This window comes from Penicillium coprophilum (assembly GCF_028826855.1).
Source record: "Penicillium coprophilum strain IBT 35676 chromosome Unknown utg000004l_segment0_segment0, whole genome shotgun sequence".
In the NCBI taxonomy this organism is placed as follows: domain Eukaryota; kingdom Fungi; phylum Ascomycota; class Eurotiomycetes; order Eurotiales; family Aspergillaceae; genus Penicillium; species Penicillium coprophilum.
Window position 1 is genome coordinate 3,472,865 of NW_026622723.1, and position 22,283 is coordinate 3,495,147.

The 22,283-nt window shown below is 48.9% G+C and overlaps 9 protein-coding genes across 9 annotated transcripts; 4 read left to right on the forward strand and 5 right to left on the reverse strand.

Moving 5' to 3' along the window:
* Nucleotides 1–390: 390 nt before the first annotated feature.
* Nucleotides 391–2,741, reverse strand: N7500_005758 (Zn(II)2Cys6 transcription factor; the record flags this gene model as incomplete). The annotated part of the gene is made up of 6 exons (XM_056676902.1): nt 391–939; nt 989–1,212; nt 1,261–1,559; nt 1,614–1,777; nt 1,885–2,539; nt 2,644–2,741. 6 exons carry the CDS (start codon nt 2,739–2,741, stop codon nt 391–393), a joined length of 1,989 nt encoding a protein of 662 aa, XP_056531902.1.
* A 1,093-nt stretch (nt 2,742–3,834) lies between these two features.
* On the forward strand, nt 3,835–5,581 carry N7500_005759 (putative MFS transporter; the record flags this gene model as incomplete). Its single annotated transcript, XM_056676903.1, has 4 exons — nt 3,835–4,087; nt 4,168–4,408; nt 4,460–5,091; nt 5,163–5,581. The coding sequence occupies 4 exons, from the start codon at nt 3,835–3,837 to the stop codon at nt 5,579–5,581; spliced, it is 1,545 nt and encodes a 514-aa protein (XP_056531903.1).
* A 1,376-nt stretch (nt 5,582–6,957) lies between these two features.
* On the forward strand, nt 6,958–8,807 carry N7500_005760 (putative MFS quinate transporter; the record flags this gene model as incomplete). Its single annotated transcript, XM_056676904.1, has 4 exons — nt 6,958–7,235; nt 7,301–7,490; nt 7,545–7,673; nt 7,728–8,807. 4 exons carry the CDS (start codon nt 6,958–6,960, stop codon nt 8,805–8,807), a joined length of 1,677 nt encoding a protein of 558 aa, XP_056531904.1.
* Nucleotides 8,808–9,043: 236 nt separating this feature from the next.
* On the reverse strand, nt 9,044–9,730 carry N7500_005761 (uncharacterized protein; the record flags this gene model as incomplete). The annotated part of the gene is made up of 1 exon (XM_056676905.1): nt 9,044–9,730. One exon carries the CDS (start codon nt 9,728–9,730, stop codon nt 9,044–9,046), a length of 687 nt encoding a protein of 228 aa, XP_056531905.1.
* Nucleotides 9,731–10,314: 584 nt separating this feature from the next.
* On the forward strand, nt 10,315–11,858 carry isn1 (IMP 5'-nucleotidase ISN1; the record flags this gene model as incomplete). Its single annotated transcript, XM_056676906.1, has 7 exons — nt 10,315–10,339; nt 10,386–10,396; nt 10,445–10,465; nt 10,512–10,526; nt 10,573–10,720; nt 10,773–11,707; nt 11,769–11,858. 7 exons carry the CDS (start codon nt 10,315–10,317, stop codon nt 11,856–11,858), a joined length of 1,245 nt encoding a protein of 414 aa, XP_056531906.1.
* A 724-nt stretch (nt 11,859–12,582) lies between these two features.
* N7500_005763 (ATP-dependent 6-phosphofructokinase) lies at nt 12,583–15,087 on the reverse strand (the record flags this gene model as incomplete). The annotated part of the gene is made up of 3 exons (XM_056676907.1): nt 12,583–13,734; nt 13,809–14,270; nt 14,347–15,087. 3 exons carry the CDS (start codon nt 15,085–15,087, stop codon nt 12,583–12,585), a joined length of 2,355 nt encoding a protein of 784 aa, XP_056531907.1.
* Nucleotides 15,088–16,767: 1,680 nt separating this feature from the next.
* On the reverse strand, nt 16,768–17,111 carry N7500_005764 (uncharacterized protein; the record flags this gene model as incomplete). Its single annotated transcript, XM_056676908.1, has 2 exons — nt 16,768–16,940; nt 16,997–17,111. 2 exons carry the CDS (start codon nt 17,109–17,111, stop codon nt 16,768–16,770), a joined length of 288 nt encoding a protein of 95 aa, XP_056531908.1.
* A 607-nt stretch (nt 17,112–17,718) lies between these two features.
* N7500_005765 (NAD(P)/FAD-dependent oxidoreductase) lies at nt 17,719–19,312 on the forward strand (the record flags this gene model as incomplete). Its single annotated transcript, XM_056676909.1, has 3 exons — nt 17,719–17,737; nt 17,822–18,384; nt 18,422–19,312. 3 exons carry the CDS (start codon nt 17,719–17,721, stop codon nt 19,310–19,312), a joined length of 1,473 nt encoding a protein of 490 aa, XP_056531909.1.
* Nucleotides 19,313–19,693: 381 nt separating this feature from the next.
* On the reverse strand, nt 19,694–21,750 carry N7500_005766 (mediator of RNA polymerase II transcription subunit 17; the record flags this gene model as incomplete). Its single annotated transcript, XM_056676910.1, has 4 exons — nt 19,694–20,830; nt 20,862–20,968; nt 21,033–21,418; nt 21,479–21,750. The coding sequence occupies 4 exons, from the start codon at nt 21,748–21,750 to the stop codon at nt 19,694–19,696; spliced, it is 1,902 nt and encodes a 633-aa protein (XP_056531910.1).
* Nucleotides 21,751–22,283: the final 533 nt, after the last annotated feature.

Sequence of the window (22,283 nt, forward strand, 5' to 3'; positions counted from 1 at the left end):
TCAAATCTACGCTTCTAAATCCATATTGCCGGGAGTGGGTCGAGTTCATAGATCGCATCGCGTATGTATTGTTGGGGCGGAATTTACAGATAGGGGATATGACTCTGAGCAAGTAACACAACTGCAATGTTGTGTTAGCGAGCATATCACTGGGGCGAGCTATTCGGAAATATACTCACGGATATATTAGCGACCCACTTGGTCCAAATCGGCTCTTGATTCGCTATGACTCTTTTTTTGCAGCTTCCTCAGCTTCGATTAGATCCACCCTTCGGATATAGATCCACTTAAATGAATTAAGTCCACGGTCAACCCCTGGGTCAGGACAAAATGGATGCAGGATTACGGAGTTGTGGGTAAGGTGTGAAGTTGTTTGGTGCAAGGCGCTGATCAAAGGACCGGAGCATCATTCGACTGATAAACCGAAAAGAAGGCCTCCAAGTCCATGGTAGAGAAATCGAAATCCCAGCCCATGTCAGACTGAGTGAAATCAAGCAAGTCTTCCCCAGAGCCCGCAGAACCGCCGGTTTCAGGTTTTTCCGGTTTTTCCACCTGAGGAAAGTTCCAAGGAGACGTCGACATGTCAGGTCGCATTCCCAGCGACGGATTCTGAGGGATTGCAGGAATGTTGAGCAGCGATCGATGCCCGCGGTCTGTGTTGAGGCCTTGGTGTATGACTGTCCCTCCTGGGCGCGCCATGTTATCTGAGCTTGTTGCGAGTAGAGGCAACCATTCGTATGACGGATTGATATTGCGAAGCACAGTCTGTACTGCTGAAATTGTGCTTGCGACCGGGTCCCCAGCCCGCATGGTTGACAATGTTTGCAACGAAGCATAAACCCATGGCAGATAGACAGGTGCGACACTCGGATTGTGGAGGAATTCGTAAATCAGAGTAAATACAGAACTGCCGAAGAAGTACCCGTGATATCTCAATTCCTATGATATAGTCAGCGGAAGTTTCTATAATAACATACGGTCTATTTACTAGAACAAGATCATTCACTCTTGAAGCTTCACATAGATGATGGAGGGTCTTTTGAGCGGCAGTTATGGCAAAATTGCAGGCTTCGTTGAGCCAGGAAGGCGTTTCTCGTGGGCGATTATTGACATTGGTACCAGATTGGTCAAGTGAGAGATTCCTCTCGCGTTGCCAATGGCCGCGAAATATCAGGAACGGGCGAAATGTGAGAAGGAGGGTATGATTATATACTAGCACTGATCAGTGCGGGTCGGAGGATATCTGAATTGTTGACTCACAGGTAATGAAGATTATTTGTCGAACACCAAGGGATCCCGCCTGGATGCTATCATCAAGCCCATGGCCCAAAACTTGTTTTAAAGGCGTTTCAAGACCACGGATATCATCCGCAATGGATCGAGCAACTCTCCACATGTGCAGAAGAGACTCATGCCGCTGCCCGTATATCTCATTAACAGACCGAGTGATGCTTTTGCAAAGCTGCACCAATAATCGAATAAATGGATCCTGTGGGTACTCGATTGCGACATCCTTAAGGGAGATGGAGCTCGGACGACCCGCATGATAGCAAAACCAGCTATATATGAGATTAGCGACTTGATCAATAATCGGACTGAAAATGGTTGATTACGTTTCGTAGATGTAGATGGACCAGAATGTTACCCGTCGTTCTTCAATGTTTTCTGGAGTTTGAGCGATACCGTGAGGAACGTCTTTATGCAGACCTGCTGATAAGGCTTTGCGACAAGCAGAGCCCAGATGCAAGAACGTTGAGTTGGGCCGACCTTGTTCGTTCTGGTAATTGGCGTAAAGCCCACATCCGTTAGTTAGTCTACAGACAGAGAAACAAGAGGATGATGACTTATCATAAGCGCTGAGATTTGAATAGTTTGAAGGTTTACCGCGTCATCGAATGCGGTCAACGAAGCCTTAACACGCTCAAACAATACATCACCCCAAGCAAAATGATCCGTGCCAAGTGCCGCGCTTGCCATAACAAGGAGCATAATCGCATGGGTGAAAGCATCTAGGTGGTCTGTGGGTGACGAATTGTACATTCGGTCCAGGCATTGCTCATAATATACTTTGGGGCGAAGTGGCATCAGATGATAGAGGCTAGAGAGATACCGCGATAGGAAAAGCTTAGCCAAATCATACGGCAAGAACATCATGGACAAGTCCCCTGTCCCAAGTGACTTGTTAGTCTCATGAAAATCTGGGGTTCCGAAGAAAATGCGACGGAAACTAAACAAGTCCAAGCCAGCTCCAGCTTCCTCGACCCCGCCAGAGGGTTCAGGTTGAGAGGTAGGGTTGGAGACGAGATCTCGGTAGATATGCTGCATGAGAGAGAAATGAGACGTAGGGCCATAGTATAGCTGCATCTGACATGATGGCGATGCCATATGTGTTGCAGACACGCTATTCGGGAAGTCATTCATGACGGAAGTTGTGCGCCGGCCCGATGGTGGCACTCCACTTGGGGAGCCATGATGAATTGAATTCTTCTCGCTGGCTTCCTCGTACTCATGTTTCTTCCGCCGATGGCGAATATAGTCTCTGTATATACAGGTTGTATTGCGCAATTGGCAAGTTTTGCACCTGATGTTATATTAGCCCAATGTGTTCACTATGCGAACAATGGATAAGCTGAAGGATCTCACGGGGTCAGGCCATTGCATTTGATTTTACGCTTGCGGCATTCCTGGCATGCGCGAGGGATTCTCCAGCCCGTTGAGGTTTTATCCGATGCCTCAGACATCGGTAAATACGCGTATGAAATTAAATCTCACAGAACTCCTTTGCGGTTCATCCGTTTAATCCGAGAGATTATCCGTCTATATCCGACCTCCGGGGTCACGTGGTGATGTGTCATCCGTCACCGGGTCCACTGCTCAGAGCCCGCACACATTCTGTTCGATATGTTATTCCACAGCTGCAGCCATCGAGATTGAATCTGTTTTTTTTTACTCGTCATTGAGTAACTACTCCCTATACATCACAGAATCGATCATTTTAGAATTTACACTACCATAACATCACATGATTTGGCATTTATAAACAAGGCAGCTGCGTCTCAGTCTAGCTCGTTTTCAAAAGAATCATCGCAAACACTCTTGATAATAACCTGAAACCTTCCAATGGGCGAATCTTTGGAGCAGCTTCGGGATAGCTTCCGATCGCTTCATTTGACCTCACTCGTGCTCTAGGCTGTGTTTCTTGGAAGACTTGGCGTTATAGAGAATCACAACGCCTGACAGATTCAGGAGGTATGGTTGGTCGCCATGACACCCAAGAGATAGTCGGATGAAGAGGTCGGCATTTCCTATAAGCTGTACATGTCTAATCCCCACAAAATCAAACTGCCAGTCTGGGGTGGGATCCACAAGTCTGGGGAAACATCTCAATGCCCTAAACCGGACAATTGGTGGAAGTTCCAAGCGTGTGCTTCGATATAGACTTTAAAGTCTGACTCCTTCGCGCCGTTGGAAATTATTATCATTGGACTTCCTACGCAGCCACCTTCAACGAGACCCGGTACTCCCACTGTTACTTCCGACTGCCAAGGAATTCCTGACTACTCTCAGTATCAGACTAAATATCGTCCCTTGGCAGCGGCAGATTGAGATTGCAGCTGATGAAAAAGCCGAATCATAGTTCGGGATTGAGTCCGTGATCCCCCACACCCCAGATTTACCATTCAGCTGTTTCTATTGGGCTTCTGATTGAGCTATTACAGCTATAAAGTACCCGGTCGCCCCTCGGTCTATGCTCCTGAGCCTGGATCTCTGTCTCAGAACATCTGACCGCCCCCTTGCCTACGCCGAGCTCAACCCACGGTCCATAATTCCAAAATGGCCGATGCCGAAAGAGGCACTACGGCCATCGGTGATGAAAAAGTCATGTCAGATCATAAAGAGCATATGATAGGGGAAGTCGCCCATGACGCAGCAGAAAGGGGCCACCTCGCGACGGATGAATATGGCCAACCCCTGGTGGAATTTGACAAAGCCGCCGAGTCAAGATTGCGACTCAAGATTGATTTATATATTGTACCAACTGTCGCAGTCTTGTATCTTTTTTGCTTCATCGATCGAGCCAACGTTGGTGTGTGACCAGCCCATCTTATTGTTCCTAGATTTTTTATGTCCAGTTCAAGCACTAATTCGTTTTTTCTCCTCGAATAGGCAACGCTAAATTAGCCGGTTTTGACAAGGATCTCAAACTCGAGGGCTATGATTACAACGCTGTACTCTCGATATTCTTCATCGCATACATTATCTTTGAGATCCCTAGTAATGTCATGTGCAAATGGGTCGGACCTGGATGGTGGCTTCCAGCGATCACATTGGGATTCGGGATCTGTTCGGTCGCGACGGCTTTTGTCACTGATATGAACAGCGCAGCCGGTGTCCGCTTCCTTTTGGGGTATGTCTCCTAGATTTAGCAAACTCGACAATGCTAACAATTCTCCTCTAGCGTGTTCGAGGCAGGACTCATGCCTGGAATTGCGTACTATCTCTCACGTTGGTATCGACGAAGTGAACTCGCTTTCCGCCTGTCGTTGTATATTGTCATGGCCCCCCTTGCTGGAGCTTTTGGTGGCCTTTTAGCCTCGGGTATTCTCCTGCTCGATAATTTTGGTTCTCTTCATAGCTGGCGTATGATCTTCGCGATTGAAGGCATTGTGACAATTGGAATTGCTGTTGTCGCGTTCTTCACGTTGACTGACCGACCCGAGACAGCCAGGTGGCTCTCCCAGGAAGAGAAGGATCTGGCCATTGCCCGTGTCAAATCTGAGCGTGTTGGCACGACGGAGGTCCTCGACAAGCTTGATTTAACCAAGACACTGCGTGGTATCTTCAGCCCAGTGACCTTCGTAACTGCGTTAATTTTCATGTTGAACAACATTACTGTTCAGGGTCTTGGATTCTTTGCGCCTACCATTGTCAAAACCATCTACCCCGATGCCACCGTGGTGTCTCAACAGCTGCATACTGTGCCTCCTTATGTCGTCGGTGCATTTTTCACTTTACTATTCCCATTCCTCAGCTGGCGATTTGATCATCGCCTTATCTTCTTCATCATCAGTCCACCGCTGATGATGATCGGTGAGTCTCAATTTCTCGAGCAGCAATATACGGATTGCAGAGTACACATGCTAATCATTGTGGGATTATAGGTTATATCATGTTCCTGGCTAGCGAAGACAGTATGGTCCGATATGGAGCTACCTTTATTATTGCCTGTGGAGCCTTTGCCTTTGGCGCTCTATGCACTGCACACGCATCGGCAAATGTGATCTCCGACACCGCGAGATCTTCGGCAATTGGAACCACGGTGATGTTTGGAAATATCGGCGGGCTGATCAGCACTTGGTCATTCTTGCCTTTTGATGGACCGGATTATCCAATTGGTAATGGACTCAACTTGGCAACTTCGACTACCACCCTACTTCTTGGGGCCGGCTTATGGGCCTATATCTTATGGGACAATCGGCGCCGTGCTCGTGTCGATGTCCATAGCGCCTTGGCAGGACTATCGCAGAAACAGATTCAGGATCTGGACTGGCGCAATCCTGGGTTCCGCTGGCGGCCATAGCCTCTTTAGCTTGGCCAATCACTTCTGTCCTGTATCTTATTTTCCGATGTTATGGCTTGACTCCGCATCCTTTCATACTATCCCTGGCCTCGAACATTCAATTGATTCAGATTGCCTATTCGGAACTCCGATTCTCGGGCAAAGACACGAGGCATCTTAGAGCTTTTTTGGCTTTAGCGCACGTAGAACATTTTTAGATAACCGGTGCTTTTGTTCTTTTGATATCACTCTCTACACCCACTATTAGCAAGCTCAATTGCGATACTATACATAGCCTGTAAAAGAAGTGTTGCCACGAAATATGCTCGTGATATCAAGTCATGTACCCTGCAAACATGTGCCCTGCAAGGACCAATATCTTAGTGGGACAATGAACGCCGAAGAACGGCCCAAATGGCCTAGAGCTGTACGCGCCATTTCCTAACATCGGTCGTTGGAAGATATTAATAATAAACAATGTCGCCAGGAAATTAAAGAACCTAGATATATGTCTCACCGAGACTTAAATTTGCCGAACATCTCGGCGCGGTCCTCTCTGGGCTACGATTCGTCAAAGCACGCGAGAAACAGAGAGGTGATCGGCTTGTCAAAGCGCACCCCACGCCAAGCAGCGGTTGATCTCAGACCAACAACGGGACAGTGTTGGTTTTTGAACCAATCAGTAACTTTCTATCAGTCAAGGATGGAGCTCTCCAGTTTTTGCCCCCGCGATAAAAAGGCTGGCATGTCCCCTGTGGGCCTCATGATCCTTGCAAGCCACATGCGGCACACATACACACACACGTATTTCTCGTCGGACGTTGTCCGAAACTCACTGTCAAAGTTTTAGGGAGGCAATAACCTTGGCGGTTGAGGTATTCTAGTACTCCGTATTTTGTACGGAGTATCGAATAGAGAGGGAAGAACGTCTGAGAATGAAGATACAGTGAGACACGAAAGGAAGGGAGCTGCAGAGACCTTGCAGTGAAACTGCAGATATTCCAAATTGTGTACGACCATGTGCTGATTCGGTTACTCGGTCATGTCCCGTTGAAAAAAAAAAGCCCCGAGAAGTGAAAGACGGCGACTCCGTCAAATGGGAAGATCCAAGCTCTCTTGGCAACCTTTCCCCAGGGCTTAGCCTATCCCGGTGTATCATGTGTATAGCGGCTCATCTTCGACTGCAAGTGGCTCTTGAGTCTTGACAGGATTCAGGATTATTCAGATTTGCTCGGATTGGAATTTCCGCTCCCCCCAGTATTTCCCCGCATAACCAGGATCTCATGGCTATAAAGTCCGCTCTGCCTCACATTCCCTTTTTGTTCACTTTTCTCTTACTAACCCGGCTTTGTCTTTGATATCCTTCCATTCAACTACATATTTGAGTGTTGCCCACCATGGCCGGCGGAGCAAAGAAACCAGTCAATATCTTTCGCCTTAAAGACCTCGGCGACCCTAAAGAGGTCTTTAACTGGCGATTATGGTTCGCAGTTATCTCATTTGGCCTGATGGGCGCTGCCCGAGGTGTCGATGAGGGTTTGATCTCAGGCGCATTCAACTCTAAGGACTTTCAACATTACATCAACTATGACTCGTACAGCGAAGTGGAACAGACCAATATCAAAGGAAATGTTACCGCAATGGTTCAGATTGGATCTGTTGGAGGTGCTCTGTTGTACGTTTTCCGTGCTCGCTTTTCTGTCTGATCGCATATCGCTAACGTAGTCTGTTCTTGTACAGTGCCTTTTTAGTTTGTGATCGCATCGGTCGTATCTGGGCAACTCGCCAACTTTGTGTTATTTGGATCGTGGGAATCGCAATTTTCATGGGTAACGGTGGCAACCTGAGTGCCGTCTATGCTGGTCGCTTTATTGCTGGACTCGGTGTGGGCCAAACAGTTGTCGTTGCTCCTGTATATCTTGCTGAAATTGTGAGTTGCTCATTATTCAAGTCATAACCTTATATCAACTAACAAAAAGGCAAGGCTCCCGCCTCTATCCGTGGCCTCTGTACCTGTGTCTTTACAGGCTTTGTCTATCTGGGTATTGTACTTGCATATTTCGCCAATTACGGCTGCGAGCTCAATCTCGGCGACGCAACTCACAACCGATGGGTATGTCCGATCCTCCTTGAACCATTTCTATCATTGAGACTGACTTGGACATAGCTCGTCCCCACAAGTTTGCACATTATGTTTGCCGGCATTATCTTCCTCCTCTCCTTCCTCCAATACGAATCACCCCGATATCTGATCAAACGTGGTAACCTCGAGAAGGCCATCTCTAACCTCTCAAAAATCCGCGGCCTATCAACCGATGACGAATATGTCATGCGTGAGATATCCGGCATCCAAACAACACATGAAGCCGAGATGGAAGCCACACTTGGGGCTGGCCCGATCGGCGTGATCAAGGAAACCTTCCTGGTCCCATCGAACCTTTACCGAGTCTACCTTACCTTCATGGCTCAACTTCTTTCACAGTGGTCCGGCGCCGGCAGTATCACTGTCTATGCCCCGGATCTGTTCAAGTTGCTGGGAGTTACAGGCAAGAACGAGTCACTGCTGGTCACCGCTGTGTTTGGAATCGTCAAATTGGTGGCCGCAATTCTCTGTGCTCTTTTCTTGGTTGACGTGATTGGACGCAAGCGAGCCCTTCTTCTTGGTATCACCCTGCAAGCAATTTCCATGATCTATATCGCAGGCTTCTTGACTTCCGTTCCTGACATGGGAGTCGTCGATGGCTATAAGGTACCAGAGGATAAGAAAGGCGCTAGTGAGGGAGCTATCGCAATGATCTACGTCTCTGGATTTGGATGGGCCTTGGGCTGGAATTCGATGCAGTATCTTCTAACTGCAGAGCTGTTCCCTCTGCGCATCCGTGCTCTTTGCACTTCTATGGCCATGACCCTCCACTTTGCCAATCAATACGGCAATGCGCGAGCCGTTCCCAACATGCTTCTCCCCGTGTCAAAAGGTGGAATTGATCCTAAGGGTACATTCTGGTGCTTTGCTGCCATTACCATTATCGGTGGCGCCTGGGTCTGGTTCAGTATTCCGGAAACGGCAGGCCGTTCCCTGGAGAGTATGGATCGTCTCTTTGCTTTGCCGTGGTACAAAATTGGTCGTTATGGTAATCGGGATGCCGATGAGCGTGATCAGGTTGTGGATGAGAAGATGGAAGTCGCGGTGCAATCGCACGGGATGGCTCAACATATTGAGAGGCAGGATAAAGAGGGCCGAGTTTAGATACTACTTGGACTCTTACTTTTTTTGACTTCTTTTAGATTTCTCTAGTGTCCCTTTGCCGGTCATAATAGAAGGCCAATCTCCTTTTTTTTTGAATAATGACATTATCATGATGAATGAATCGTTTCGAATCATCCTAACCCGTTCTTTGCCTTTTACCAACCCGCTGAAATACATGAATAGAGGTGCCGCTTCGTTCCCAAAATCTTCTGTTCGGTCCTTCAACCCCGGTTGTCCTAGCCCGGGAAATGCTTCGTTGACGTCGGCTCATCCAGGGGGATGATCACAATTCTCGCCTTACTCGCGGCCTTATCCTGAATCTCCCTAAGAGACCTTTCAGAGCCACGATTCGTTCGAATATCCATATCTTTCATGTCATTCAAGTATTCATCTGGCAAATCGACCCGGATCAAAACACCTCTAGGCTGAAAGACAGTCTCGTTCCATTGCGAGATATGTCGAGCAAGGCGTTCACCACGGGCTCCAGCCAGTGCCGAGATCAGATTTTGTTGTTCTCTTCGATTCCTAGTGAGACGGGCAACGAATATCGCGGGGATAGCACCCAGAAGGCCGACCATCAGCCCGCCCACTGCCATGACACCCAGGCCTTTCCCAACCACGGTGGTCCATTGCAGACGGGAAAGCTTGGCTTCGTCGCAAACCACTTTTGTAAATTGTGTCCAGTCTTCTTTGGAAATGTCGTAATGAGACAGTTCATCTGGATACTCGAATCCCGATGTGCAGGCTCTGGATCTGGATGGCACTTGCAAGCCTCGGCTGAGAGCAGATGCAACAGCAAACCCGGGCTCGTTTTGTTGGGGTCGGAGGATCAGGGGAGTGTTGGCCTTTTCATCGATGAAGTAGTTGAATTCCTCAGATGGGGAATACATCGGTGGATTCTCATACTGGCTAGGTGTGTTCATGATTGGTGGAGATGCAGCTAGCATTGCTTCTGATGAAGTATGAAAGTCGCCGGTGCTTTTTTTTCACTGGAGGGCTCTTTGATATGCAATACTTGTGTGACTTCTGAACCTCAAAGACAAGGTTGCCATCGCAGATATTTATATGTCTGCTCATCCTAGGCATCATATTTCCAATCAACCACCTACTATTCCGATATGAGTTGGTCAGTCATTGTGGCAGCGTTGAGGGGTTTTTTCGGCCCTCGGAACTCATCCCATAGAGCCTTGAAATTGCTGATGCCTTGATCATGCAAAATTTTCTGTTCGAGGCACTTTTGGGAGACCAATAGTGATTGCAGGCGTTACGAGTCGGGGTCCAGGTCTAGCTATTTAGGGCGATAAAAAGCTTGAATTGGGGTCATCATGATCCGCTATACGGTGAGATCCAATTTGAGACCCGAATTGACCAATCGAGTGAAATAGTTCAGGTCCGAGACTGGCACTCCGTGTTGATCTACTCCGAGCTCCGCGTGAGTCACCCAGAGGGACGTGCACCAGCTCATCTTGGAACCCGACATCTCCCCAGGCACCACCTTCCTGCAATCATGACAACACGTTACAGAGTAGAATGTATGTGTGTCATAATTGCATTGCATTCATTACTAACTCCCCATAGATGCCCTCAAGGTACGATCATCCGCTGCCAGAAATGTGCCCCTCACTAACCCCACGTAGACCCATCGCCGGGATCAACTGGTAAGTCATCATTACCTCTCTCAGGGGTCTAACTAACAGTCTGTAGATTGAATGGATCAAAGTATGTCGCTCAGTCATGTCATATGGTTCAGTTCTAATTCCTCTAGGGTCTATTGGCTGTCCCCTTCGTCCTGCATTCCCAGCCCACCGCAATCTACAAGGAAAATGGTGAGGTGCTGAAGACGGTCGCGGCCGACACCCACCATCGCTATGCAGAGATTATGCGTGATGTAGAGAATCTGATGTACGATCATAGTAAGTGGGATTTGTAAAAAGTCAAGAAATACAGGATGTCTAATCTTTGAAGTCCAACACCACGAACGCAATGCCCCTGGCAAATCCAAATTGAATCTCCTCGTCCCAACCATCGGCACTTTTTTCACCAAGCTGTATCTAGAAGATGCATTCAATTATCAAGATCAGCAGCGATTTATCAGCCGACGCCGCTTCGTGGCCCCCTCATTCAACGATATCCGACTTATTCTGAACTCCGCCCAGCTGTTGGGTCTGGTTCGTTCGAGCGATGTGAAGCTAATCACATTCGATGGAGATGTAACACTCTACGATGATGGAGCCTGTCTCACATCCGACAACCCCGTCATCCCCCGCATCGTACGCCTCCTCGAACAAGATCGCAAGGTCGGCATTGTGACAGCGGCTGGCTACACCGAGGCGCCGAAGTATTACGAACGACTTCACGGTCTACTTGATGCGATTCACGAATCCACTACTCTTACCGCAGATCAGAAACAAGGACTGATTGTCATGGGCGGCGAGAGCAATTATCTATTCCGCTTCGACCCGACCTCGGACGCCCGACTCGTCTACGTGCGGCGGAGCGAATGGTTGTTGGATGAGATGCAAGCCTGGAGTGATAGTGATATTACCGAGCTTCTTGACATTGCCGAGTCTGCTCTACGTGCGTGTGCCGAAAACATGAATCTGCCTGCTGCGATTCTGCGGAAGGATCGCGCGGTCGGCGTCTACCCGGTAAACGGAGTGCGAATCAGCCGTGAGCAGTTGGAAGAGACTGTATTGGTGGTCCAGCACACGGTTCAACATTCGGCTGTCGCAGAACGATTGCCATTCTGTGCTTTCAACGGTGGAAATGATGTTTTTGTCGATATTGGTGACAAGTCGTGGGGTGTGCGCGCCTGTCAGCGCTACTTTGGTGGTATTGACCCAGCCAAAACACTGCATGTTGGCGACCAGTTCTTGTCGGCTGGGGCTAATGATTTCAAGGTGGGAAAATTATACATCTCTCCTAGGCTACTGATCAGACTAACATCCTCTTTCTTATTAGGCACGCCTTGCATCCACGACTGCCTGGATCGCAAGCCCCACTGAGACTGTGGAACTACTTGACGAGTTGGAGAAGGCGGTACACCCGTAATCATTGAATTTCACATTGAATTCTGGAATATTGCGTCTGTCCGGGTTCATTTTTTTCTGTTTTCGGGGTCAGTGCTGCGATTGATACACCCTCGGAGATTCTAGTGCTGCCTTTTGACTACCTCTTCGATCCTCACAATAGCACTCGCCTATAGCGTTATTGTTTTGTTTGAAATAATTGCGAGATGGAAATTGATAGTTCTATCTACAACGCACTTTATGCCGTAGACCAAGAATGTTCAAGAAGGGTAAAAAATCATCAAGCGAAAAGCACAATCACCCAAACTCCCAGGCATAAACGTCACGTAAGGCATCCTTGGTTCTGGAGGACTTGTTGCATAGCATCGTACAAAGCGTAACGGACGTCTAGTACGATCGCCCTCAACATCACAAGTTAGCGGATGGCTCGCCGGCCGTATTTGGAAGAAACATTCAAGGAGATCCCGGGTGCGTCATTGGCGTGGAGTCAATGGTTGGTTGGAAAGAAGTTGAAGTCCTGTGGGTGGAAATCCTTTCAAGGGGAGTTGGGAACCGAGGTCATGGGTTCGGCTTTCGAAGAATCTGCAGAGTAGAAGGAGGATAACTGTTAACATCCGTGTTGAAGGGGCACCAGTAGTAAACACTGTACGGGGGGACCGATCCTCAGAGGCCAATGGAGCAAAATGAGCAGCGCGAAAATGAATCGAATAGGGGTGTACAAGCAAATCACCGGGATCCTAGTCGGTTTACGTACTCTCATAGCAGGACCATGTTTCGTTCTTGCTAGCGTGGGTACGTCCGGACAGAACATTGACAACATCCTGTAGTTCAAGCCAGAACTCGGACTTGGGGCGACGGCGCACCCAATCAGTTTCGGTAGCCTCCAGTCCATTTTCGCCGCCCATGGGGGAGAATAGCACCTGCGATCCTTTAACACCCATCACAGCAGTAGAGAGAGGGTCCGCGGCGATTTCATCAGGGCTCTTGTTGGCGTATCCTTCGATGTGCTGCATGCATCTGATGGACATACGCATAGCACGGACACGATCCATTGGCGAAGGCTTTCCACCTTGTTGGAAGTGACCGGGAACAGCGGCACGAGACTCAAAGCGGCCCTTGGCCTCTTCCTTGATCATGTCGGCGATCACCTGGGTAGTGTATGTACCGGAAGCACATTCGTTGCGTAGAATGATCTTGCCGGCACGGTTAGCTCCTTTGTCACGGATGAAATTGTCGCGGAGGAAGTCGATGTCGCGTGAAAGCATCTTGATGTCAACACCCTCCTCGGGAATGTACACTGCCACAGCACCCACAGCAAGGCCAGCTGTGGTCGCAATATATCCAGATTTACCGCCTTGGGTCTCAATCACAAACACTCGTCGGCGAGAAGAGGAGGCGGACTGCCGAATTGCATCACAGAAGTCGATCAGGGTGTTGAGGCAGGTGTCACTACCCAAGGAGTATTCAGTGCCCGGAACATTGTTAGAAATGGTGGCTGGGAGCACGATCAGCGGGATCTTGAACGCATCATACTTCTCACGAGCCTGGCGTAGCTCGCTGACGGCTGTGAAAGCCTCAAAGCCACCAACAACAAATAAGGCATCGAACTTGTACTGCTCAAAGCATTTGGCAGTGGTCTCCATGTCAGTAGATGGCAGGTTACGGTTCGTTCCAATGTCTGAGCCACCCTCGTTGACCCAGTTATCAGCTTCCAGCCAAGTAACCTCGCGGACTGAGCTAACTGGCTTATCGTCGTGGTGACGGCACAGTCCAGGGAAACCGTTATGAATGGCCAGTGGGGTGTGGCCACGGGTCAGGCAGTATGCAACAGCGCCACGGGTTGCTTGGTTCATACCACCGGCCGGAGCACCGACATGAATGATAGCGATCCGCATTCTCTGTAGAAGAGTAAGTATCAGGGAATATTGGGGAGCCCGAGCACAACGGGGGGGCTGGGGAATTTAGTGCAGACCTTGGCCTCTGGAAGTTTCATCTTCGGGTCGTCTAGCTTCGCAGTGTTCATATATGCATTGTAGTACTCCTTGAATTCTGGATCACGGAGCTTCATGGCTCCCTCAAAGTCCATGTCTTCGATCTTCGCCGTCACATCTTTGGTCGCTTGCACTGCCTCCATCAAAGGTGTGCGCAAGATCTTGTTCTCGCGGATGGTGATAACTGGTGAAGGAGACTCGGGTGACATTTCCAGCACGGCACGAACGGCCTCAACACCCTGGAGTGTCGACAACCAGCGATCATAAGCGCACGCCGCACCACCTCGCTGGGTGTGGCCTAGAATGGTGACTCGAGTGTCCAATCCCAGCCGATCTGTAAGAATATCCTTGATTTTCGAGCTCGAGATTTTCTTCAACTGACGATCCTGGGCTCCTTCGGCGACAATAACGATCGTACGACGCTTGCCGCGTTCGCTTCGATTCTGTTAAAACATCTCAGTCAGCAAAAAAAAAAAAGATAAAAGAAGGAACGTCGAGCAACGCTGGAATAGTTCCCACCTTGGTGATTGCGGAGCACATCGCATCTTCCCAACCATCCTTCGGGGGCATCTCAGGGAGGAACATCCAGTCTGCGCCGGTACTGATGGCGGACATCAATGCAAGCCATCCACAGTGTCGGCCCATCACCTCAATGACGAAACCACGCTGATGGGAGAATGCAGTATCAAAGACGTCGTCGACGGCATCACAGATACGGGTCAAGGACGAATAGCAGCCGATAGTGGCATCTGTCCCAGACATGTCATTGTCAATCGAACCTACCAGGCCTACAATGTTCAACACTGTGTAAGGTGCCACCTGCTCAGTGGATAACTCCCCCGCGGAAACAAGGTCTGCCAACAAGCTAGGCCACTCGGCACGGAAGACATCGGCACCCGTCAAACTGCCGTCACCACCGCAGACGACCAGTGCATCGATACCTCTCAAAACCATGTTCTTAGCTGCCTGCATACGGCCAGCACGCTCACGGAATCCCTTGCTGCGGGCAGAGCCGATCAAGGTACCACCGCGGGATAACCAGCCGCGAACATCCTCCCAGTGTAGCTGGCGGATCATGTTGCCGCCATTGACCAGACCTTCGTATCCTTCGAAAATGGCGTAGGCTTCGCAGTCGCAGTGAATTGCCATACGGACAACGGCCCGCACGGCACCGTTCATACCGGGAGCATCTCCACCGGAGGTGAGAACGCCGATACGGCGTCTCTTAGCCGGCTGAGTGGCGATCTTAATGGGTTCCATATCGAATCAATTGAAGATGACCTGAAATACAGGTCGATCAAAAGAATGAAATGAAAAGTGAGGAGAAAACAAGCAAAGAAGAAAAGAAAGCTCGATAGTTGTAAAGCTCCAATTGTGGATGGGGTGGGATGTGGAGGGGTCGAACCCAATCCGGTGAGAGAAATCGGGCAGAAGTGGGTGCTTTGCGTCACAGACAAAACAACTTGAAGCTCAAGTACAATAGGTTGTCAAGAGGTACAGAGAATTCTTGGAAAAAGATGAACAGGTCTGGACTCTTTTTGAATATATCTCTATATAATTTCCACCGAAGATAAGAGTGGCCTGATCTTTCTCATTGAGCGAATACCTTTCTAGTACCTGCGTTCCTTTACAATTTGGCTGCAAGACACATGTCACCGTTGGGTCAATTTGGGTTTAGTGTGGGCGGTGAGTGATTTTGCTTGACGTCACTCCATCCTGTTTGTTTTGTTTGTTTCTCGAATTCCCCCGGAGTCTGGCCCCGATGACATCTTCTCTCTATCCTCGAGGTCCGCTAATTCTTGTTACTCTACCCAATTACAGGTCATCGACCTCATCATATCTATGATCTTCTTGCTTTATTATGGGTTAATCCTGGAAATTATCATTGGATCTCAACCAGCCTTGGCAAGCGTGGTCTGACGGGTGACACGAACTTGGTACACAATAATTGTAACGAACTATTGTTAAGTAGTTGCTCACCTGGGTAGTACTTGCGAAACAAGGCTACCTCGCTTGGAAGCCTCCGGGGGGTAGAGAAGTGTTGCATCAGTCGCAGGACTTTTGTCAAGTGCCACCTCCATGTGTCCATTCAACATGGGGCCTCGGACCACGTTCTCACCCCCGACCCCGATGCATTGTGCCCGCAGTTTTTTTGCTAATTCCTTGTGTAAATTGCTTACGAACCCTCCCCGGCCCCGCATAGGAGGTATCAATCGGTGAAAACTTCAAGGGAACGCAATCACGATACTACAGCTCTTACTATTGTCGGATTCATAAGCAGCAGCAGAAATGAGGGCGAAAAGAGCATCCTCAGATTTAAGCTGATATGATTGTACATATCCGGTGACCATCTCACGCCCGTGCGGATGAATGGGCTCATGTCTTCGCGAACATTGCGTCTTTTTGCTCCTCCAAGATCCCAGTGACGGGCTTCGGCGCTTCCGGTATTGACCACTTGCCATATCGAATGCGTGAATTAGCTTGGGTACACATTTGAAAAATTGGTCGACGGTAGTAGCTGGAGTCAAGCGACCCTGATAGAGGGCTTCGGCCGAAGTGGTTCGATGCTTAGCGTTATTTACCAAGCTAAACCGGCCTTCGCGTACTATATCTGTCCTAGGTAACAAGGATATACAATGAATTTCGTCTAGTGATACACATATTCATACCCCCTTTTGTAACCTTACCACTATGAGTTGCTTCACTGTTAGCCTGCCATCTCATCACTCCACCCTTGTGTTGGAGTGGCGATTTCTATGAGGAAATTCGTATAATCTGCTAAATTGAATCATTTTCTGATTGCGACTGCCCTCAGTGCATTAATACTCAAAGTTTTACTACCAGATATAATTGTGCATCTAATGTCCTCTCCAACCAGTATGATGGGTCTCACTGCTGCGTTATCAGCTGCCAATTTGGAGTTGACAGCAGAACTTTGACTCATGCTGAGCACGAGTGGCTACCCTCTGTTGCTGGGTCTTTGCATCCACTCTTGCAAAGCTTGGGGTGTCCAACATCGCCGGGATTCTTGCAATGGAATAGAACATTCTTAATATCCTCCTTCTCTAGATCTGATCCCTTTAAAACATCCTTCAGATTCGCCTCGGTGAACCCTAAAGTTTCTTTCAATTAGCTCGTGGCAGCAATGCTTGACATTCAAACAACTTACCTTTGTCTTTAATCAGGACGTCAGAGCAATAATCAAAGCTAGGGGTACACGTCTTCGTTGTCAGGCCCGTTGTAGCCAGTGCAAACACGGTAAGTACAGTGGTAGAGAGCTTCATTGTATGGTAAAGATAATTTTCAAGATATAGCCAAAGGATGAGGCATAATAAAGTGAAAATGATGGAATTATTATAGTGAGGTCGTCCCTCGAAATTGAAGACATGCTCTCGTAAAACAGGTCGCTCACATTTTTTAGTTCCGGGGTCCTACGTAGTCGGTATGGAATGCTATATGGAATGCCGTTACGCCATTTGCATGTCTCAAACGTGGAGGAGTTTCATATCAGGCCCGTCAACATTCTTAGGTTTCTCATACAAAATCACTCCAGACTTTCAGGTTGGTGATATGTGCTATAGTATGAATACAGTTATAGAGATTGCGTATCATTCTAAAGCTAGAAGGTGTCTCCATACTGATCAAGCTTCTCCAATTCGTGTGGTAGGCAGGAATGCGAATGTCAAAGAGGATTCGCTCTATTCCCGCTTGCCCACTTGGGCAATTTGACCCTAGATAAGATAAACCCCGCACGAGGCCTCGAGGGTTCATTCCATGAAAGTCCCAGCTCTTATTTTCTCAAAGGACTTGATTACTTCAACAAATGTCAACTGCAAGTTCTCAATTCGTTGTTAGCTAGAACGAGTTCCGAGCCTTTTTACATCTTTTGCCATGGCGCCGAATGATCCAGGTAACCCCAATTGGCCCCCAAGCACGAAGTTGACTATCACGCTTGACTCTACCGCTGTATCATTCGGAAGTTAACACAGTCCAGTCTTGAATCTCGTTACGGCTGACCCAGGCCTGCCGCGAGCCAATCCCACCCAGTCCTACTGGCAGCATATTCCACATGCTCTCGCTAACGTCCAATCCTTAAAATTGCCGAACGATCGAGATTTTGCGATCATTGGGTCCGGTATCACAGGTCTATCCGTAGCCAGATCTCTCTTGGAACGCCACCCTACTGCCACAGTAACTGTTTTGGAAGCCCGTGCGCTCTGTTCAGGTGCAACTGGGCGCAATGGTGGACAGATGGCTGCGAATGCCGGAGAACAGTATATGCACCTTGCAGAGACTCATGGGGTTGAAACGGCGGGCAAGATTGTGGATTTCACATTCCGCAATTTGGAAAAGATGCAGGAATTGATTGAAGAGTATGATGCTGTGGAGTTAAGTGAGATGCAGCGCCTGCAGAAGCTGCGAGTCTTTTTGACCCAAGAGAAGTTTGACGACTTCAAGAAAAGTATCGCGCGCCTGGAAATGGATCATCCTTCTAAAAAGGGGCTGTATACAATTTTGGATGCAGCTGCCGTGCTCAAGGCGAGTCTTGTCTTCCATGTGGTTATAGGCGTTGTTCTCATCTTTTTCTTTTTAGGAGTATGGTATTCACGGGTCATCTGGAGGAGCATTGCTTCCTGCTGGAACGGTCTGGCCATATCATCTTGTCACCAAAGTATTCGCGGCACTATTGGAAAAATACCCAGGTCGCCTGACAATCGAGACGCATACACCGGTTAAGTCCGTTGAACACATCTCAACACTTGCCTCAGGTATGACGAGTGCGTATCCATACACACTTCAGACTCCTCGCGGTCCGCTACGAGCACGGACTGTGGTTTATTGCACCAATGGGTACAGCGGACATCTCCTTCCCGGCCTCAGGGGGCTTGTCCACCCTTTCAAAGGTACAATGACAGTTCAAGATCCGCAGAATGCTGTATCAAATCAGGGCGCAGCTATCTCATGGGGCTTCCACTACCCTCCATCCTATGATCCTAAAACCAAGCGTCTTGGGTATGGACTATACTATCTAGGACAAAGTGCAAAGACCGGCTATTTCTACTTCGGCGGCGAGAATGCACGTCTTGAGGAGTCAGTGTCCTCAGATGACACCTTTGTGGCCGAACACTCCGTGAAACACTTGGAAGTCGTCCTCCCACGATTCTTTGGCAAGAGCGACAGATCCGATTGGCGCCTAGTCAGTTCATGGAGTGGGATTATGGGTTATTCGTCTGACGGTCTGCCAATAGTCGCACAACTACCACCGACCCTGACGGGTCGGGAAGGCGGCGGCGAATGGATTGCTGCTGCATTCAACGGATATGGGATGGCGAACAGCCTGATGAGTGGCGAGGCGTTGGCTTCGATGATTTTGGGTGAGGATGTCAGTAATTGGCTCCCAGCTGCATACGGATTGGGAGAACAGAGACTCCAAGAGACGCTCACAGTCCCAGGGGCCGTCAATGCACTACGGTCGAAGCTATGAGAGATTGACCACACCGATTCTCGGTATGTTGTCAGTTCAAACGGAAGTGTGTTTCGATTGAGCTTTTGTGGGATGATTTGTACAGGGTATTCAAGTCTTCATCTACACATTATTGATGTTTGCCAGAGTAGACGCACATGAAAAATTTTGCATAGGCCCACTTCATCTCGCGAACTAATGACTTTTCGCTTCAGGCAAAATATTCAGAAACAAAAAAGACATGGACTTGCAGGGAATCGAACCCTGGACCACTCCCATGCTAAGGGAGTATTATACCACTAAACCACAAGCCCAATTGGATGAAAGGGACGAGGAGATATCGGCTCAAGGCGGCCCAGGGTGGAGTGGTTCGGCCCGATACCAATCTACGGTCTCTGTGGGTCATGCACGTGACGCTTCAGTGGAAACAAAGTCCATCAAAGAGGGCTGGCTGGGTGACGCCGCAAAAAGGGATGGTTTCCAAGTGTGCAGCGCTGAATGGTAAGAGGGATGTTCACATGTTCCGCGCCCGGTTCCGTCGATACAGCGTACGGTGTATATCTCGAGAGACAGTTCATGACGGGACAGGGCAATCTTCATCTTTTTTCTTTTGTCTGATCTGGAAGGAGAGAGCAAAAGCTCACCATGTTGAGGGTAAATTGCTTCCCAGGCACTTTTCGCTTCGTGCTTATCATTCCCAGATTTTGATGAATCGTTGGATGAGATGGTGAAAACAACATCAAGTAACAAGAGATGGGTGATGGCGGCTTCCACTTCTTCCCTATGAGAAAGTTTTCCAGGAGACCCAAGATCCGGGTACTTGGGCATATTGAATGACAAATCAAATGTGGTGCCGAAGGGTGGTGAGGAAAGGTTGGTGTGAATCGAGATTGAGAACGAACCCCGCGGTGTCAAAATTTCCCCATTAAATGTAGACAGCAATGGGGTGAGGAACTGTCCAAGGAGGGTTTCCGGTGTTGGAGCAGGAGAGGTTTGTCTCGGTTTCCCTGCCGAAAAGACTCTTGTTGTGTATGCTGGAGGTTTCAAATTTGCCGACTGCAACACACCGAAAAGGTCTTTCAGTAATGATTGAAGCCAGCATACATGGGACATGTGCTTAATGTAAGCTAAAGCTGGCCGAATGAGCTGATGCTCAGGAATAGCACGCGTTTTTGGGGTCAGGGGCGGCGGGAGTTGAGTCCGACGTCGCAGGTTTTGACGGTGAGCATATGCTAATAAGATCCGGATCGTATGGGCCAAGCCCTCTGCAAGAGAAGTTCCTTGTTGTGAAATATCATGTTGTGGTTGCAACGCATTTTCAGTGGTATCAACCAAGTCCAGTAAAATTTCAAGGTCATCAGAAGCAGGGATTCGAACGAGATTCTGGCGTGTCGTCACGCCAAAGCTCGCTATTGCCCGGGCTTCTCGGACTAGCTCGTGGAAGAGTTCTTCTTCATAAACAGTGTCACGCGCTTGCAGGATGCGGTCCTCAATATTTTTTTTCGCCGTCGAGAGTGGAACGCGTCGGTTTAGAGCTTCCTGACAGCCGACCATCCTGTATCACGCGCACCCGGACATAGCGGGCTTTAGATGGGATTAAACCTTCATCCAACAGCAAAACCCCATCCTCGGCTCGGCGTAAGGAAGCAAGGCCGCGGTCGCGGAAGACCGGCGTTGCTGTATTCGGTATTGGTCAGCAGATGCTTCCTGCGGTATCAATGTCCCGTCGGACTGTGCTCACCTTCGAGGAAGCCATATTGCACGCCCAACGCTTGCCTTTCGCGTGGGAGACGAGAAACCTTCCATCCTTTGTCCTTAACAGCCAGGACTTCATTCCAGTATCGAGTTTCCGACGCGACTTCAGTTTCAAGTCTGGAGGCGGCCTGCAGAAGCTTATTTGCCGCGGCGTTGAAATTTTGGATCCGCCATCCTCTTGACACTGTCGAAATATCTTTGCTTGTAGATTCTGATTTCGGGGGAGGGTTCACTACCTCTGCGTTGAGCGAACCGAGGGGAGCGACTTGCTTGAGAAAGGCCGACATGGAGGTTTCGGCCTGGCGCGGGGCCTGCTTGGAGAGCAAAAGGGAAACGAAGTCGAGGGCGAACATGGTCTCCATATGGGCTTGCCTGGGATATTGTCAGATCTTGCGCACGGGGGCATAACTTCAAACCCATCATCAGACTCACATAGCGAACTGAGTGATCTCGGCACGCCGCTTGTACAGTTGCTCCAAGCTCTCCGTCGAGTCAACATCGGTCGCATCTTGATCACTCTCATCTATCTCATCCAGGCTATCCTTTTCTTCCTCCTCGGCAATCCTGTTTCGAAGAACATCTTCATTCACTTCGCGAAAAGAGCCCCACTGATTGTTGATTTGCGCGATCTCCACAGGCAGGGTATCTGGGCGATCACGCTGCTCAAGGATGGGGCGCAAAGGCAGGGTGAAGGAGTCGGCCATGGCGTCAATTCACCCAAAGGTCCACCCCTCTGCGACCACGAGCTTGGAGCTTAGTGAAACAATAGATAAGAAAGAGAAGAAAGAACGAGTGGACGACCTCTGGACCTCAATTCGGTGACGTAAGTCGCACGTGATCGACATATCGAGATAGGATTTTACTCGGAGTTGACTTTTCCCCCATTATTATTATGAGCGTTAGATCTTCTTTATATGTCCCAACTCTATCAGTGGCATGTAGTGCATTAGGCGGCTCTGGATGTGGCTACAAAATAGTAGGTCTGAAGATCCAGATGCCATAAAGTACAATATATATAGGGGATTGATATAGGGACACTCCCTTGGCTAATGGAACACCCTCTACTCCGTATTGAGAGTTCAGTACGCCGCGCTACATGATCACTGCCCCAAAAGAAAATTGCTGCTTGAAATTTACATTAGTCGGCCCAGTGATGCAGCCCACCTACCCCCCTTGGGCTTTTGGGCCGCACTGGACTAATCATAATTTCATACTAATCATAATTTGTCTTTTGTAT